This window comes from Vombatus ursinus, unplaced genomic scaffold (genome assembly GCF_900497805.2).
Source record: "Vombatus ursinus unplaced genomic scaffold, bare-nosed wombat genome assembly UNPS02014959.1, whole genome shotgun sequence".
Lineage (NCBI taxonomy): Eukaryota > Metazoa > Chordata > Mammalia > Diprotodontia > Vombatidae > Vombatus > Vombatus ursinus.
The window spans coordinates 12,795,441-12,814,944 of record NW_020954737.1 but is presented as its reverse complement, the minus strand read 5'-3'; the positions used below and the strand labels follow the sequence as shown (position 1 = coordinate 12,814,944).

The 19,504-nt window shown below is 38.1% G+C and overlaps 1 protein-coding gene across 1 annotated transcript in view; it reads left to right on the top strand.

Annotated features, from left to right (window-relative positions):
• Window positions 1-16,891, top strand: part of STAG1 (stromal antigen 1) — a 355,079-nt gene extending 338,188 nt beyond the window's left edge. The window contains exons 29-34 of the mRNA XM_027845191.1: window positions 1,194-1,399; window positions 5,533-5,707; window positions 13,136-13,246; window positions 13,593-13,707; window positions 14,339-14,419; window positions 14,841-16,891. Coding sequence (XP_027700992.1) covers window positions 1,194-1,399; window positions 5,533-5,707; window positions 13,136-13,246; window positions 13,593-13,707; window positions 14,339-14,419; window positions 14,841-14,864 — 712 coding nt within the window. The 3' untranslated portion in view covers window positions 14,865-16,891. The remainder of the gene's footprint in view (window positions 1-1,193; window positions 1,400-5,532; window positions 5,708-13,135; window positions 13,247-13,592; window positions 13,708-14,338; window positions 14,420-14,840) is intronic.
• Window positions 16,892-19,504: the final 2,613 nt, after the last annotated feature.

The window sequence follows — 19,504 nt, the reverse complement described above, 5'->3', positions numbered from 1 at the left end:
TGTTACCAGGCTAGAAGCTCATAAGCCTCAAAATGGTTGCACTTTGGAAAATAATTCTTTTGGTAGTGGTAAAGAGTCTGTGGTCCATATATAACTTTCCGTTCCCCAAACATACCTCTGTTTGTAATTGATAATATACCATGATTCCTTCTTAAGTATTATGGTTATTTTTTTATTCAAGATTGTATGTAGTCATCCTTTACTAGTGACCTCTCAGAATCTTTTCTAATCCTCTTAAGGCTACAAAAGGTAATTGAGCATCTCAGCAAATTAAAATTATTTTACTATTATCTTAGCCATTCTGTAATAATAAATTTGTTTGTACTATGTTTTTGAGTATCATTTTGATTTTCAGAAAACATCATTTTTGTCATTTATTCTTGATAATTGTTGAATTCAGTAATTTTCTTTAAAAATATTATTAAAGAAAATAATTTGGAAAAAATAGACTATACAGGTTTGCAACAGATCTCTAACAAAAAGAAACTGCAACTAGAAGCATTATTTCTACCTTTAAAAAGGAAAGTCACCTTTTGTTCAATACAGTAATTTTATAGACAACACTTTGCCCTCCCCCATTTATAAATTACGGGAAAATTCAACTATGATCGTGTAAAAGTGGAATTTTAAATAATATCTCACACTTATGTAGTAATTTAAGAAGTACGTAATGCCTTCCTCCTAACAATCCTTGTTCATAATAAAACCTTTCTATCCAGATTTCCCTATGAAAAACTGTATAAGGATCAGAAAGCTGAAATGACTTGACCCCACAACTGCATAGGGCCAGAATTGGGATTGGAACCCAGGTTTTTCAAGTCTTAATCCAGAACATTTTCCATTATACATCTTTAAAGAGGGAGAGAATTTGGAGGTCTGAGGTTTCATCCTAGATTGATCTGAGCATAAATGACAGTTTCAAAGGAAAGTGATAATCTCTGTCTTTGAAAAAACCATTTATCTAATGTTGAAGAATTAGGAGGGAACTCCTGTGACACTGAGGGTCCCAACATATAGTAACTCATGAACATTGAAGTTGGGAAAGGGAGAGGGGGGAAAGTTAAGGAAAATTTAGGATCCAAAAGAGAGAAAAATTATTTAGAGAATTTCTATTGGTAATGACGGAAGAATAAAATAAATGGTACACAAACTACTTCTGTAAGAAACTCTTGATTGTTCTCCTGTGTTTTTAGCCATTCATACCTAGAGAAATTCCTGACAGAGCAGATGATGGAAAGGAGGGAAGATGTATGGCTTCCACTCATCTCCTATAGAAACTCATTAGTCACTGGAGGGGAAGATGACAGAATGTCAGTGAATAGTGGAAGCAGCAGTAGCAAAGCTTCATCAGTAAGGAATAAGAAAGGTCGGCCACCACTTCACAAAAAGAGAGTTGAAGGTAAGTGTGACTTAACCCTTAGAGATAAAAGTTTGTTCTGGTTGTGTATTGTTAAACCAGAAGAGTTAAGTGTTCTTATAAACTGAGAATTCATACTGAGATGAAACTCTTTCCTGCCCTGTAGACGATGTAAAAGAAGTAAACCTTAACCTTGCCCTTAAAGACTTTAAAATCTATCACAAAATATAAGAATTAGAAAAACCTCAGAGGCTCCCTTGTCTAACTTTACTGGAATAAGACTCTTTTCTACAACATCCCTTACAATTTATCACTTGTCCTTGGCTTGAAGACCGCTGGTGAATGGGAACATACCACTTCTGCCTCGGCTTGTCTTTGGATAGTCACTCACATCAATGCTTAATTTTCCTCTTGACAACTTTCACTACCTAAGAGACCCCTTAGGCCTGTCCTGTGGAACCAAGCAAAACATTCCACATGACAGAGTTTCAAATTCTTGAAGACATATATCCTGTCCTCAATCTGTTTTTTTCTTCTTAGGCAAACATCTCCAGTTTCTAAAATCAATCCTCATGATGCATGAACTTATTACCTTTCACCATACCAGCTGCCCATATCTGCATGCTGTCAAGCTTATTGATGTCCTTGCCAAAATATAGCAGCTGGAACTGATCAGGGAAGAGTGTAGGCTAAGATGGTATTATTAACTCATGTTGAGCCTGCAGTCCACTAACACCTCAAGATCTTTTTCAGGTGAACTATAGGAATCTAACTATTCATCCCACAACTTATACTTAAGTTGTTTGTTTATTTGTTTGTTTTTTAACCCAAGTAAAGATTTTTATATTGGTCTTTATTGAATTTTATCTTATTAAACCATCCCAATAGTCTTTTGAATCCTGACTCTAATCCACTATGTTAACCATCCCTCCCAACTTTGTATCACCTTCACATTTAATAAGCATAGCACCTGTGCTTTTATCTAAGTTATTGATAAATATATTAAAGAGTGCAGTGCCAAGTACAAATGCCTGAAGACCTCTTTCCAGGTCAACTTTGAATCATTCATGACTACTCTTTGAATTAGCCAGTTCTGAATTGACCTAATTAATTTTGCTATTGTCCAGCCTCTATACCTCCACTTTGTCCACAGGAATAACAGGAAAGATTAAGTAAGCTATGTCTGCAGCAGTCCCTTGATCTACCCTGTCAAAAAAAGCAAATGAGATTAGCTTAATATGAGCTGTTCGTCATGAAGACAGTCTGGTTCTTTGACCACCATTTCTAAATGGTCACTAACCAGCCTTTAATTCTAGAATTTTTCTAGAAATTTTTTCTAGAAATCAAAGTCAAGCTCACAACTGTACTGAGTAATGGTTAGAATATAATGAGCCAACACTGACTCAAAAGTAAATAGGTTAGAAGTTTCTACAGTTGGCAGGTGGTGAAATGGAAAAGGGTTTTGAGATGAGAGTAGATGTGGTTTTGTTGGAGAGAAGGCCCATCATTGACTATTTCGGGAAGGGTGGAGTGTGACCCATCTTCCCACTGGTTGACTTTCATTTTTCAGACTCCTGTTCTCTCCCTTCTCTCGCCACCCCAAATTGGGACATTTGTCCTTCTGTCATGCAGGACCTCTCCAGTTCTCCATGGGTTTTTAAGTTTACTGAAAATGACTCTGCATTCCCACCCACAGCTCTCCCAGGAACCACATCTGTAGTTCATTTGGGCTGGAGCTGGGCCTCAGCAAGAGCCACCAGGTTCTCTTGCTGTCTTACTATTCATCATCATTAATCAGCTCCTATCTGCCATTTTTGTTCTAACCCTAAGATCATTTTCTGTGAGTAAATAGTTCTTCCTCTTCTCTCTGGTCCATACTGAGTAAAAACACAATTCAACAAACAGATGTGAAATGGCTGTTCTGTGCAAAGCACTGTGCTAGACATTGGATATGCAAAAACAAAAATGAAATAACTCCTGCCTTCCGACAGCTTTATTTTCTCCTTTTACCATTGTCCCACCCATCCCAGGCAGCAGTACTGACTTTTCTATGATCCTCGTCTTTTCCCTAATATAGCTTTTAAAAAGCCTTTCTTGGGGAATCAGCATTGTTGGTACCACCCACGTGGTATGCCTTACCCTTGAGAACATACCTGCCCCCCAGAGGACTTAACAACAACAAAGTCACAGTGTACAAATGGTGGATAAGGAGTTGGCACCAAAAGAAACTCAAATTTGCAACATGATATATGGGGAATATGGATGGGTCCCTGTCTGGTTTTTTTGAAAATCAGTTATCTGGACATGTTTGTATACAGAGAACAAAGATTTAATAGAAAGTAATGGTGAAGATTATTTTAATGGAGACTGTTGAAAACAGGAGCATGAAAAAAACAAACTTTTTGTTGTCCTTAGCTTTTCTTACTGGCACTGGGCATCACTATGTTAATTGTGTGCTCATTATTTTTTTTAAACTTCTCTCAGTAAGAAGCCAAGAATTAAAGCACATATACCTTATTTTCCTATTGTAATCTACCTCCCTTCTTTTTAGCTTACATTTTCTTCCTAAAACCAAAAAGGATTATGAGTCCTTGTTCACCATGGCTCTAGGCAATGTTCATCAGTTTTTTAAATTCTCATTCCGTTCACCCAGAATTACACTGTAATTAGCGCAAAATTAATTGGAATCTAATATGACTTCCACTGTTAAGTGATTCTTCATAGTTTCGGGAGAGAAAATACTTTAAGCAAGACTGAATAGGCAGGAGAGTGAGATAATTTACAAATTATTGAAAGCTGGTGTTTATATTTAGCCCTGTGGCATATCCCTAGAAACTTTCTTCTTAATTGATATCACATTATTAATCAATCTTTTGAGAGTGATTGTTTAACCAATTATAAATCTACCTAACTTTACCATTTTCCACTTTGCATTTCTTTATCCTGTCCACAAGTATACCATGAAAGACTTTGTCAGTGTATTTTGAATTCTAGCAGGGCATCTTACCAGTCAGTATCTCACTGTTAAATGAGAGAATAATCCCCAAGGTTCCTTCAAACTCTAAAAGTTTATTCCTTAGCTATGGTATCCCCCCGTTCTACCTCGTTGGATTAAGTTCTTTGTGGAGATGATTGTTCATGAGCATAAAGGATAATCAGTGAATGTAATTTATTTAGACTTTCAAAAATACTTTGATAAAAACTGAATACCAGAAAAAAAAAATTGTCACACTGGGACCTTGGGTCTTTTGTCAGGAATAGAAAAAAATCTTAGACAAATGAAAAAAGGGGCATATATTAGATAAATATATAATGAGTGAGGGATTTCCTATTCTTCATATGCTTTTAAATAGGAAAAAAATACCCACTGAAATTTTCCAAGTTTTCATATGCTTTTCTAGGAAGTGAAATGTCAGGCTGGTAAAGATAAATTATACAAAGATCTCACATTATTGTAAGATGGCAGAAAAATGGTGGCCCAGTTTTGTTATGGTCAAGTGCAAGGTAATTCATGTGGGAGAAATAAGCCAAACTGTTATATGAGGATAGAATCTAAACTATCAGTCAGGATGCAGGGCAGAACCTAAAAGTTATAATAAATTTTTCCCGAAAATAAGTAACAGGTCAGTGCGCTGCAAAAACCATTAGTATTGAGCATCAACGAAAGGTATTAGATGCATAAAAGATCAAGCGAATAGAAGAATATTCCTCTGTGTGACAGCCAACAAATATTAAGAAAGTCAGAGACTAAGAAGGGATATGAGCCAAGTATCGAAAGTTACAAATTGTTATGGAAGTTAAAAGAGATAGTGATTTCTTCACTAAATCCCAGGACTGGTAGAACAAGCAGGCAGTCCTTGAAGTTTTAGCAAGGTAAATATGGAACAAAGACATTCTCCTTCACAAAGAAGATAGAAAAACCTATGGAACTCATTGTTCCATGAAGTGTTAAAGGCAAAAAATTATAAGCTATATTCAGGTATTTGGACATTCTCCTAGGTGACAAAGACATAATGACTTTCTCAGGAAACTCAATGTTCTGGGATTACTTTAAAGGAGTCAGCAGTGCTCCTCTGTGAAACATCTATGAGAGCTCCTGTCAGAAAGAATATTGTGTTGAATAAATTATGAGGCTTATGTAGTATGGCAGTTTTTAACATGAACTGTTATTACAGAAGAAAGTTTGGATGGCACATGGCTAAACAGGAATGATACAACCATTCAGACTCCTGGAGCGCTGCCCACCCCTCAGCTCACATCCACTGTACTGAGAGAAAATAATCGACAGATAGGAGAACAAATTCAAGAACCTGAGTCAGAACATGGGTCTGAACCAGACTTTTTACACAAGTAAGTAATCATTTAAAATACCTGCATTTGACAAGGTATCTAAGATGCAAATATTTTTATTTCATAAATAGTAAAAATAGATTCTTGGTTTTTTTCATGCTACTTAGTGAACAGGTATTTCTGTATCCTCCAAAAGTAAAAGAAATTTCAGAAATCACTGCAATTTTTAGTATTGTGAAAGTTATTTTTTTAAATCACAATTTTGGCCAATACTAGATATTTACCTCTCTCAGTTGGAGCTTTACAATAAAGTAAAATCATAAATTCGAAAATGAGGAGTTTGTATCAAAACAAACAAGAAAATTATTTGCAAATTTAACGAGAGCCAGGCATTATTTTGGTTGCCTGTAGTTACTTAAACACCTGTAGTGCCTTGAGTCCTGAGCCTGAGCATGAAAAGGTACCCCTGCACCTTCCAACATTCAAAATATTGAATGTCGGAAATCCTACTTCAAAATATCACCAGACCGAAACTCCCAACTGAATTTCTCTTTTCCTTCTAAATTTATCTTACCTTGTGGCCCAACACTAGCTCCTCATTCATTGGCCAGACTAAGATGATACAACCCAGGGCCATTGGATATTTGATACTTTTCCCTGGTCTCAGGTATCAAATCCAAACCTCATGTCATTATAGGTCACAATCTCCCAAGCCTGGGCACTTGAACCTCCAGGGATTATCACCCAAATCCTAAGTATTTGTGCCGTAATTACAAATGAAAAATGCAGAAAGTACTGCTGCAGCATCAATGTATTCTGACGTTCTTGTCACCAGTATTCAGGAAAGGTCAATCCACGTTTACTAAATTTCAGATTACCTTCAAGTTATACATATCATGTAATGTTTTATTTAATGAAGCAACAAGAACTTATTAAACACCTACTGTGTCGGGCACTGTCCTAGATGCTACAGATGCAGACTCAGTGAATGAAACAGTTACTTCTCTCAAGGATCTTACATTTTACCAGGGGGGTAAAAAAACATTTAAGTCTATAAAGAATAAATATAAGCTTGTTTTAGGGGTTGGGGAAGAGGGAAAGAATAGCCACTAGTAATGAGTAGATTAAGAAAGGCTTTGGATGAAAGAAAAGAAAGAATCTTTGTGATGGGGGTGAAAAAGGTGAAATTCTGACATGGAGGACAGCCCATGGAAAAGCTTAGAGATAAGAGATGGAGCACTATGTGCGAAGGCAGAGAGAAGGGCAGTTTGGCTAGATTGCAGCAAACAAAAGGGGGACTAATGTACAAAGGCTGGAAAGATAGATTGGAACTAGGGGGTAAAAGTCTTTAAAAGCTAACAGAGAAGTCTCTGTTTTATCCCAGAAGCAATAGAGAGTTACTGGAGTTTATTGAGGAGAGAAATCACATGGTCATATCTGCAATTCAGGGAAATCATTTTGACATTTATATGGAGGATTTGTATGGAGAAACAGAAACATGAGGCAGGGAGACCAGTTCGGTACATATTGTACCTAATAGTCCAGGCAGCAGGCAGTGAAGGCAAGAAGCAAGGTGGTGGCTGTGAGAGTGGGGAGAAGAGGTCAGATGTGAAGATGCTGTGGAGGTAGAAATGACGGGATTTGGTAAATAATTGAATATGTGGGAGCAAGGAGCATGAGGAGGCAAGGACAACGACGAAACTAGGAACCTGGGAAACTTAGACTAATGGTACCTTCAACAGAAAAAGGACATTTTAATGTAGAGGGTGAGTAGGGGCAGCTAGGTGGCGCAGTGGGTAGACCACCAACCCTGAAGTCAGGAGGACCTGAGTTCAAATCCAGCCTCAGACCAAACACTTGAGGCTACTAGCTGTGTGACCTTGGGCAAGTCACTTAACCCCGATTGCCGCACTAAAATAAAAAAACAACAACAACAAAAAAGTAGAGGGTGAGTTTGGGAAGAAAGGTAATGAGTTTTGTTTGGGGAATGTTGAGTTTCAAAGGTCTGTGGGGCATCCAGTTTGACATGTTCCAAAGAGAAATTGGTGATGCAGAGTTTGGGGGAGAAAGTGAATGGATACATCTAGGAGTCATTTGCATATAGATGATGATTAAACCCATGGGAGCTCGTCAAATCACCAACAGAGAAACTGTAGAGAGAACAGGCCCCAGAGCAGAGCTAAGCCTTGGGGATCACTTGCAACTGGGGGCATGATATGGATGAGGAGCAAACAGTAGAAATTGAGAAGGAGCAATAAGACTGAGAAGAGAGACAGGTAAGAGTAGTATCAAGAAAAAGAGGAGGATGCACCCAAGAAGCTAGGGTAGTCATTGGGCTCAAATGTAGCCAAGAAGTAACAGGACTGAGAAAAGGCCATTAGATTTGACAGTTAAGAGATGGTTGGTAACTTTGGAGAAAGCAGTTTCGGTTGAGTGATCAGGTTGGATTGCAGATTGCGAAGAGTTAATGACTGAATGAGAGTCAAGTCAGTAAGCAACTGCTGCTGTGTGTGCCCGGCACTGTGTCCGGGGTTTGAGGGAGGTAGGAGGAGTTGGAATTCAAAGAAAGGCAGAACAGTCTCCACCGTCAAGGAGCTCACAGTTTAATGAAGGAGACATGTAAACAGCTATGTACAAACAAGGTATGTGTGGGGATAAATTGGAGACAATGTCTGAAGAAAGATACTAGCATTAAGTAGGATGAGGAAAGGCTTTTGGCTGAAGAGATGTTTTAGCCGTAATTCAGAGGGAGCCAGGAGGTGGTGGTGAGGAGGCAGAGCATTCCACAAGTGAGGGACAGCCACTCAAAATGCTTGGAGTAGGTGTCTTCAGGAAGGAACAGCAAGGAGACCAGTGTTACTAGAACACTGAGTATATGCAGGGGAGCAGAGTATAAGAAGATTGAAATGTAGGAAGGGGACAGGTTGTAAAGGACTTTACCAGCCAAGCAGAAGATTTTATATTTAATTCTAAAAGTAATAAGGGATCTGATAAGTTGATTGAATTGGGAGGGGGGGTGTTACATGGTACAAGCTGCCCTCTGAGGAGATCACTTTGACAACTGAGTGAAGGATGGACTGGAGTAAGGCAGGGAGACCAGCCAGCAGACTATTGCAATAATGCAGGTATGAAGTGAGGAGGGCATGCAGTATGGCAGAATCAGAGGAGAGAAGATAAAAGGCCTTGGCAGTAGATGGGATGGCAGGGGTAGAGGGAGTAGAGAGGGGATGAAGGGATGGGAAGAATGAGACACGGAGTCAGACACGGGGAAAAGGAAGAGTGAGATGATGTCAAGGGGGTTTGAGATGAATAAAAGAAGAAAAGAGAGAGCTCATCACCTCAGTGAGCAAGACACAGTCCTCATCAGAGAGGGTGGAGATGGGGAGGTGCGGAAGAGCTTCTGTGGGAACTGAGATAGGGAATCAGTTCAGGAAAATAAAAGGATTGCCTTGCTATGGTGAGTGCCTGAGAGAAACTGGAGAACATAAATGTGTAGTGGATGCATTCAGGGTGGTCACGTGACTTCCTTTAGCTCCATTTGGCAGCTTGTGAGGAGGAGCTGAGGAGGCAGGTGGAGACACTCATCTCGCACTTGTTTTTCACAAATGATATATTATCACGTTATATTTAAAACTTAAAAGATCAGTACTTGAGGGACTATTTATTTTCTCTTAGGTACTTCAGCTATAACCAGGGGTTTCGTTGCCACCAGCTGAGGAATAATGATGTGGTTATGGCCTCATGGTCCAAACAGCTCAGTTTCAGTATGAGAGAAATTATTACAAATTATTTTACTCCTTAATGTTATTTTTTTAAATCAAGACAACAAAGAGTGTTTGAAACTCTGTCTCTACTTAATCTAACCCGTATTTTATCCTCAGAAATAATATGCTTCTTTCTAATGCCACCTGAATCCATTATCCACGGAGTGGAACTTAAGGCATAGAGTGTCGCTGCTTTGAGCAGCTGTGAATCCTGATTGCCAGAAACATTCTTATCCAGCCCACAGGCTCACTATGTAATGTTCTAGGCACTCTAATTCAGCTACCACAGTAAAAATACAGCATCTCTTCTCCATCATCCCTCTCGCAAAGATGCTCCTGGCTCTTGCCTTCCATCTCTAAACACAGAGGTGCTATAGTCACAGGATATATCTCAACATCAGTACTAATAAACCAAATTCAATTCAACAAATATTTATTAAATACTTCCTGTATTATTTTTGCATTTGAAGTTAACCAGAAGTTTGGCCTTTGGATAAAAACATCATTACTAGATTTAATTTTTGTCCTCTCTTTAAAAAAAACTAAGTTTTGCATGGAGGTACTTCAATTCATGTTAATGTGTTTGCACTTCACTTTGGATATTTTTCTTTCTTTCTTTCTTTCTTTTTTTTGGGGGGAGGGCTAGGCAATGCGGTTAAGTGACTTGCCCAGAGTCACACAGCTAGTAAGTGTTATGTGTCCGAGGCTAGATTTGAACTCAGGTCCTCCTGAATCCAGGGCTGGTGCTCTATCTACTGCACCACCTAGCTGCCACACCACTTTGGATATTTTCAAGAATTTTAAGAGGCTAATCACATAAATTTTGTTTCAAAACTTAATAGTTTTCCATTTTGTTTCCTTATGAAGAAGCTAGGTGGCACAGTGGATAGACCTCTGGAGCTGATACCAGAAAGACCTGAGTTCAAATGTGTCCTCGTAATAGCTGTGTGACCTTGGGCAAGTCACTTGACCTCTCTGTGCCTCAGTTTCCACATCTGTAAGACAGAAATAACGCATACCTCAGAGCTATTATGAGACTTAAATGAGATGGCGCATGTACAGCTCTTTGCAAACCTAAAAATGCTATATAAATGCTAGCTATCATTTTTATTATTAAAAGCATTAGTGAATTGTTTTACTCTTAGGAACATTCTTGTTCTATTGCTGATTGATTAAAGGTTAAAGGACAGTGATGTTTCTTTCCTCTGAAAATGCTAGGTGTCTTAAAGTTGCCCCTTTATCAGTTAATCTAAAAAGACTCTTTCTCTGTTAGAGACACACCAGACTTGTGCTGAAAATAGTACAGAAATGCAGTACATTCATGTTATGTTACTATAAAAAAATGTACATTTCTTGACATTTTCCATTTACCCTTGAAACATCCCTTAAGTAAGTCTTTATACTTGATTTTGTTTCAGACTATTTTTGAACTGTTGTATACTCAGCTAAGTACGAAAGAATTTCTCTCACTTGAATGTGAAATGTAGTACTAAAAAAAAAAGGAATAGAGGCATTGATTGGGACAGAAATTCACTCTGTCTAATTTCATATAAGACACATTTAATATAAAGAAACTTTTTCTCCAAATATGAAAGGAGGACTATTGCCTAGATTTCCTGTTTCTTTTTAGAGTTTTAGAAGTCCTTTTCCCTACCCTGGGAGACCATAACAGTATAGTCTGCTGGGGAAGGAAAGCATCCTGCCCCCTAGTTAAATTAGGAATATGAGGTCTCTATCATGTTGTCCAAGTACCGTCTTCTCTGTGCTTGCATTCCAATCCCTCTTTTATCTTCTCTTTCTTCCCCATACAGCAAAGCTCTGTCAACAGATTGAAGACCTACATGGAACTATTATACTTCACCATTACACCATTGTCCCCAATTTTAAACCAAAGATTTCTGTCACCTACTAAGACTAAAAGCCAATTTTGTCCTAGTCCTTGACCAGGAGCTCTTAGCTTATACAAAAACTCAGATTCCTTTTACAACAAACTTAGTTATTTAGGCCAGGCTCTTTAGTTTCCTTCACCCGCTAATGCTTTCCTAAATTCTCTGGACCTCCAAGGCCACAGGACACATTCTTCTTTCCTCATGTGGCATTTCCATTTTACCTAAGAATGGCCCCTCTTTCCAGCATGTCTCCTTCTCTAGCCTGAGTGTAGGCTGATCACTACTTGCTTTTTCCCCCCCAAATAGCAACTTTACTGACTGTTCTACATTAATGGGAGTAATCCAAATTTATTGAATCAATAGCAGGTGACCTTCAAATAAAATACATCTAAAGGGGAAAACAGTACCAAAGACAAAAATGTGTGTAACAAGGTAATAAACGTATTAAAAAGGGGCCATTTGACGAATGCAACAGTGCAGAAAACACAAAAGGTAGTTTTTTAACAATTAGTACAACCTTGAAGTAAAGGATACTTATCAAAAAACCATGAAAAATACATAAAGGTGGAGGATTACAACATTAGTGATAAATTGATCAACCTAACAGATTAAGGCAAGTTGTTTGCAGGATTAATCTGTCCAAGCCCTGTTGCCTATTGCTTCAGATTTCCCTTTGAAACAAAACTGTGTGCATTAGTGCAACAGGTTAAGAAGTGAGTGACCATATAGACCTAAGGGATTGGGTAGCAGGGCAGGGGTGGGTAAGTTGGTAAAAGCTTTGGGAAGGAATTTCTTTTAAAAAAAAAACAAAACCTTGCATTTATCAGTAATGAATTCCAGCAATTGCTAAGTGGCATCCTTTGGAAATTTCCAGGATTTGTGGGTTGTCTTTTGTTTTGTTTGGTTTTGTCTCCTTTCTGATGTGAGTTTTAGCTTTTCTTCAGGGGGAAGTGGGAAATGGGGGAATGAAAATATCATCTAAGGAATGTAGGGTGGGCTTTAGAAGAACAGAGGCAGGCCTGTAAGAAGACCATGAAAATACAGCAGCTGGATCAGAAATAGGACCCAAGGGTTACCTCAATTCCCTTCATACCATTTCCAAAACAACTGGAGCTCCAATATCAGGTTTTCTTCCAAGCACTCAAAGGAAAAGCTGCTGTTCCTCAAAGAAAGGCAGCCCTGGAGGCCAGGCCAGTAACAGGGTATAGAGTACAGGTTCTGATTTATGGCCCATTTTACCTCCTTTCCCCAAGCCAACAGGTTAATGTCCTGGGAGGAGAGCAACTAAGAGTTACCTTTCCTTTGCTTTAATGTGGGGACTCTTATGCTTCTTTGTGACATGTACCCCTTGGGCCATCTGATGAAGCCTGTGGACTGCTTCTAAGCATAAGATTTTCAAATGCATCAAATAAAATACTTAGGATTATAAAGGAAGCCAGTTATAATGAAATGCAGTTATCAAAATATTTAAAAAACAGATTCCTAGACAGCCTGAGCACTCCTAAAACAAGTTTATATATAGTGTGAATCTTCTCCAGGGCACATGGCACCAGAGGATCCTGTCTGCGGAGATATTACAGTTATACAAGGAGTTCACTCCACCATGTAGAGATCCTTTCAGAAGTCGTTTTCTGCTGATTCATCCCCATCCTTAGCTGGTGTCTTTATGAATAGTGGCCCATATTTTTAAATGTCTAGTTGAGGTTGAGATCTCTGACCATAGAAATGAACTGACTTATTCATTTGGATGAGTAATCAAGCCAGATTTCCATGGCACTCTACCTACTGGGCAACCAGCCACTGCTACGTGAATAATAATATCTTGTCTCTCTTAGTCCTCAGATGCAGATCTCCTGGTTAGGCCAACAAAAGTTAGAAGACTTAAATCGAAAGGACAGAACAGGAATGAACTACATGAAAGTGAGAAGTGGAGTAAGGAATGCAGTGTAAGTATTCATAACTAAGGATCATGGTAACAAAAAGACTGCACATGATGCTAGTAATTTCGATCTGTGGAGTGGTTTATATTTCTGTACTGATCAGTCTTTGTAAAAGTTTGAAGAATTAAAAATTCTTATAATTGATACTTCTATTTTATTTGAGATTAAATTTGACGCAAGTTTTAGGTTCCTTTAGGGCTGAACCACAGTTTCTTTGAGTGGAACTTGAATGATACATTTAGCAGATCTGTTTTCTTTAGTTTGAAGTGTTGATCTAAAAAAGAACTAAACTATCAGCAATGGTTTTTTGAGTGTGAACAGTTTTTTTAAAGTATCCCTTATCACACTTCAGCCGAGGCCTTATGGAGGATGATGCTGAGCCCATCTTTGAAGATGTGATGATGTCATCCCGGGGACAGTTGGAGGATATGAATGAGGAATTTGAAGACACCATGGTTATTGATCTGGTAAAGAAATTCAACAAGTTTGATGTTTTTTTTTTTTTTATATTTAAGGATATTAGTATTGACTGCATGCTGTTGCTTAAGTTTTTGGGGCAGGTGGGTGATGAGTGGCAGTCAAGATTGGGGTTAAGGCAATGCTGATAATAGAATGCTAGAGCCCCAGTGATTGGGCTCATGGGCATTTGGGTAAGCTTAAATCAGTTTAGAGATTGTATTGCTCCAAAAATGATTGCAATAATGTGAATCTGTTATTCTTTAGTCTGAATTTGAGAAAAAGCCCAAACCCAATTTGTCTTTCACCATTGGCAGTTCACCTCTGGTTATACTAAACCGTGGATCCAAATATTAAGATGTAAAATATTAATATCCTCTTTTCCATTAAATAAAATACTCCTAAGAGAAAACCCCAAAATTTTTCTCTCTCCATGTCATTTTTAATGTGGTTTCAACCTCTTAATATTTTAGTCATTTTAACATTGACAGATGCATAATTTTCACTAGTAGATTCCCAAGCCCAAGTTTTTTTAAACCAAAAAGAAAAATTCTTTTGAGAAATATAATTTTTTATAGTCACTTGTCATTGTTTGGAAACTCTTTCTCAGGTGGCAAGTCACTAAATTACTTCTCTTTTCAGCCCCCTTCAAGAAACCGAAGAGAACGAGCGGAATTGAGGCCAGATTTCTTTGATTCTGCAGCTATCATAGAAGACGATTCAGTAGGTTTTTTAATACATGCCTTTTGCTTTTGTAGAGCAGCCATTTCAACCCTCCTTCTCTCCAGATTAAACCCTCCCTAGTGACAAAAAAAGAACAATTAAGCAAAAACATCTAATACATTTACACTATCTGACAGCTTTTGCATTATTCTGCCCTAGTCATCTCCCACCCCTGGACTTGTGAGGTGGGAAGGATAGTTCATTTTCTCTTCTCCAAGACCTTCATTGGTTTTTCATTTATTCGTGGTTCATCTACCTTTTTGTGACTTTTTCATTCAAACCGCTATAGTCATAGCATATGTTGTTCTTAGTTCTGCTTATTTCTTTCGGTGTAAGTTTATATATTTCTTTTAGTTAGTGATTTTTATCCATTTTTTTGACTGTTGTTTGTGTGTAACAATTTTTTTTTTAATTTTTCCAGGGATTTGGAATGCCTATGTTCTGAAGTCTGATGAAGAAATTTTATAAATCTGGAACTCTATTATTTAGAGCTAGAGGCCTATATACTGTGATAGCTTGTATGAAAAAAAAAAACACTTTTGATGTGATCTGCTTTGTTTTTTAATCAAATGATTAAGGTCAGTCCCTTTTTGCAGTGACAGAGCAGAAGAGAGGAGCATGTAAATTACACAAAGGAATGTCAATGAACAGTCACCTCAGAAAGACTGACCTGAAAAATCATTTGTATTCTAGTACTGGACTATCCCAATACAGATGTGTGTGGTTTTTTTCTGGATGGGGGGTGGGGATTTTAAATTTTTAAGACAGCTGTCAAGATAAACACTGTTGTACACCTGTTTTATGAAAACTCAGCATTGAGTGGAAAAAAAATATTTTTAACTTTATTTTCCTGCTGTACAATTTAAAACTGTTTTAACATTTGCCTTTTTATGTTTTAAGAGCTAACCATTTTTATTAAACCTATGCCAGTCAGTCATTGACTGGCAACGATGCTATATAAGCCGGTCATCCTGGTTGCAGAAGAGTGTTTTTGAACACACTGGATGTGGTTGACATTGTGGTCCATGGGCATGGAGAGGAGCAGAACACTGACAGCCCACGGCACAGCCCTGACCCAGTGCACTGCTGCCAAACACATACACACCCACACCCACACCCACACACACCCCAAGACAGGGATGAAAAACCCAGATTTTATATACTCTTGAGAAAGAAGGTTTATTTTTATTTATAAGGGGGCATAAAATCAGAAATGTCCATGCAGCCACTTTTCCAACAAATGCTGTGCAACAACACATTTTATATAGCACCAGGGAGACACGAACACAGTACATTTTCTATGGGTATTTGTTCTGTGCATTTTTAGCAACTTATACCAGCAAATAAAGTATTCTCAGTAAAACAAACAAACAGTTCTCAAGTTATCAGTTTGCTGTTTTTATCACTTATATCATGCCCTGCCAAACCCAAGGTACATAGACTGCCATTTCCTTAGGAAAATAATCATGAATTCCTAAAATAATCACTTTGCCGTTCAGAAGCAATTTTAACTGTACCATCGTTGTGTCTACTTTCCATGCAGTAAATACCCTTATGTGCTGAATAATTTTGTAAATTAATTTTGCCAGTTAGAAGTATGTGCTGCATAGAAGTGTATGCTTAGAGAGTGAAGTTCTTAAGCTTACCGAGGAATCCAGCTACATTTTCGGTATTAACTGTGCATATTAAAAGTTATTCTTCCATGGGAGAAAAATCATGAATTTTCACAACAGAAGAAAGGCCAAACTAGCCCTGAGCTAATCCATTGTACTAAGAGGTTTAAATGTCGTCAGTGGTTTGGAGTTTCATTCTGCTTAGCTTTTCTGACTATGCCCAGTTGCTGCTATTGTAGTTTGAGAAAACAACTTTTCTTCATCCTTTTTGATTCTTTACTTTAGCACTGGAACTTCAAAACACAGCCATCCACTGTAAGAACGGCTATTTCTGATTAAGTGGTTATTTTTAAATCAGCTGCAACAAAATCATGAGACTTTCTCTTTTACCAAAAATTTCATTCTTTTTTAAAAAGGATAAAAATCTGCACACCCGGTGATTACCTTTTGGGAAGGAGGAAAAAAACTGGATGTTTTCATCCTTTTAATAAACATAAAAAATTGAGATTTTTTGTTTTCAAAAATATGTGTACAGTCCTCAAAATAAGACTTGGTTGCCAAAAATGTTTGACTTGCTAATTCAGCAGTTCCTCAGCCAGGGTTAAGAAGGGACAACAATGCTGTGCTGTTAGAACTGTTACTTTGTTGGGGAAGGAGGACAGCAGGAATAGCTGCATTAACACATCAGCTCAGTAGTTCTGGGAGAGCAGAAGATCGCGATCGATGCTGCATGGTTTGAGTCACAATCACACACCGGTCTTGTTCTTCACAGTCCTCTGTGGAAAACTGAATCCTAACTTAGAATTGTAGAATACTGTATAACAAAAAACAAAAACAAAAAAAAATGGTTTAATATCTAGGTACCTCCAATGGGTTTCCAATTCAGTTTGAAGTCAAATAGATTTTTGTATTTTGAGTGTCTCCTTGATTGGTTTTGCTAGTACTTCTGTAAATTGTACATTTACAATATGAGGTTTTTCCTTTTGTACAATTTGAAACTGATGCTTCACCTTTCCTTTAATAAACTATTCAAAATCAGGCCTGTGGTAGTCATCCTATTCATCCTAGACCACTTCTCTTACTGATAAGCTAGACTAACAATAATAATAACTCATTTCCATAGCAAGAGCTTTACAGATATTATTTCATTTGATGCTTACAAGCCTGGGAAGTGCTATTATTATCCCCATTTTATAGTTGAGGAAACTGAGGCAGATTAAGTGACTGCAGGGTCACACAGCTAGTTAGTATCTGAGGCTGGATTTGAACTCGTGTCTTCCTGACTGTATGTCTAGGACTCTTCATTATGCCACCTAGTTTAAAACAGGTGTTTTTTTTTAAAGCCTAGACTTTCAAGCCCCTTCAAACTTTGCCCCTCAAAAAAGATGAGACTTTTTTACTTGATATTTTTGCACTTAGAGAGGATGCATAAATGTACTAATAAAACAATAAGAAATAGGAGAACAAAACCTGATTCTCCAACTAGTTCTATGCTTGTTTTTGTCAGCCTTTTCCCGGGTTTGTCATAGGTAGTCAGCTGGGTCAGGCATGTGGACAGAGAGGCAAGAGACAGACATACTATCAATGAGCATATCATGGAAGTAGCAACTGTAGGTGAGCACATTTGTAAGGGATCACTTTAATTCAGTTGTCAGCTATACTTCCATGAGGAGGAGAGAAAAGATGTCTATAAAAATAATCCCAGGTCTTCCCTACAGGTGGCCATACCCCAAAAGGCCAGAGCATCCCAGAAGGTAGGACTTGCCATGTCATCTGTGCAAAGTCTTCTGCCTTGTCCTAGACAGATACCCTAACAAAGCCCACAACAAATGTGAAGCCGTTGTCTTAGGAAGGAAGTTAAAAGATTTGATTTTTTTACCCCTTTATATTATCCAATAGGCTATTCCTATTATGTCACACCAGTTAATCATGACAGTAGTTAAGTTTTGGTAATACAAACTCCAATAAACTATCCAAAGAACTCCATCCTACTACTCCAAGTGTGTCCAAATGTAACTACTATGAAATTTCTGTTGCCAGTTCTCATGATTTAAGCCTGGGGGAACATTAACACAGGAGATTAATGTGTAAGAGAGAATCTCCACCTTCTAGCTCAGTTTTAAAGATAGACAGTATTTTTTTGTAAGAGAAGTCTCCTGGGAGTCCAAGGACCTGCCAGAAAAGATAAAACTTAAATTAGAGCTGTTCTGCAAGAGGATTTGAGGATTAAATAACCTTTCCATAGTTACCTCTTAATTACAATGAATAAATTGAACTGGTCAAAAAATTGTTCGTGAGGTGTGATTAATTATGTGAGGTTTTAGATCCTACATCAACAAGAAGCCAAAAAGTTCAAATGAACAAGAGCCATCATATTTTGGTCAGTTGTAGCCCTCTGAGTTTTGGAGTTCAGTGTTTAGGTCTTGTGTAAGGTGCTGTGCGTAGGTGCCCCTAGTGCCATTCCCATGAAAGAGGCCTACCATTTTCTGCACTGCTGCCAACACACCTACCTTATTGCAGTTCCTTTTAGACTTAGATTAAGAGATGAAAAGTATTACTGTTAGTAGAAGTCTCAGTAATGATAACCGTATCTTCCTTCACTCCCATTGCGACCCACTTAGTTTGGGTCTTCACCATCTGTCCTTTGGATAATTGTTGTCATCTCCCTCCATCCACTCCCTCTCCCAATCCATCCTTGGTACAGCTACTAAAATTATCTTCCTAATATGATACCAGTGTAGTCATGTTACTCCTTCACTCTAATTCTTTCTCCATTGCTTTTCCTAGCCTGGCATTCAAGATCTTTCACAGTCTGACACTAATGCATCTTTCCAGCTGGATCCCATACAACTTGGATTCCACACAAACTAGACTGCTCCCTCTTCCCTGACCTTGTCATGGCCTTTTCTGCCATCCCGACCTTGGCTTACACTCCCCTGTGCATGAAATGGTCTTCCCAAACTGCAGAAAATTCTTCAAGAATCAGTTCAGCTGGCAGCTCGTAGAGGGGGAATTTCATTCCTTCGGTTTGAACTTCTTTGCATTTACAATTTATAGCACTGATATTTGCAAATTTCCCATCCCCCTCTTTGGACTGTAGTAATAATAATAACACTGGAATTATGGTAGTAATGATAATAATAAATACAGTTACTGAAGTTTACAAAGTGCTTTCCTGTCAAGACTGTAAGGTTGGTATTTCCTTGAAGAGAAGAATTTAGTCCTATTCCATATTTGTAGCCTCAGCACCTAACAGCACCTTTCATATAATAGCTACTTAATAGTTTTTCATTTGGATTAGGGCTCCAGGGTTTATCCTCCCTGTTTCCTTGGATGTAGCTTAGAACTGCACTGAGATTTTGAAGCTAGAGAGAGGAGAGAAGACAGGAAAGAGAAAGAGAAACACAGGAGACTGGGAGAGAAAGGAGAAATGAAGAGGGAGGAGAGGAAGTGAGAAAAAGAGACTGGCAGT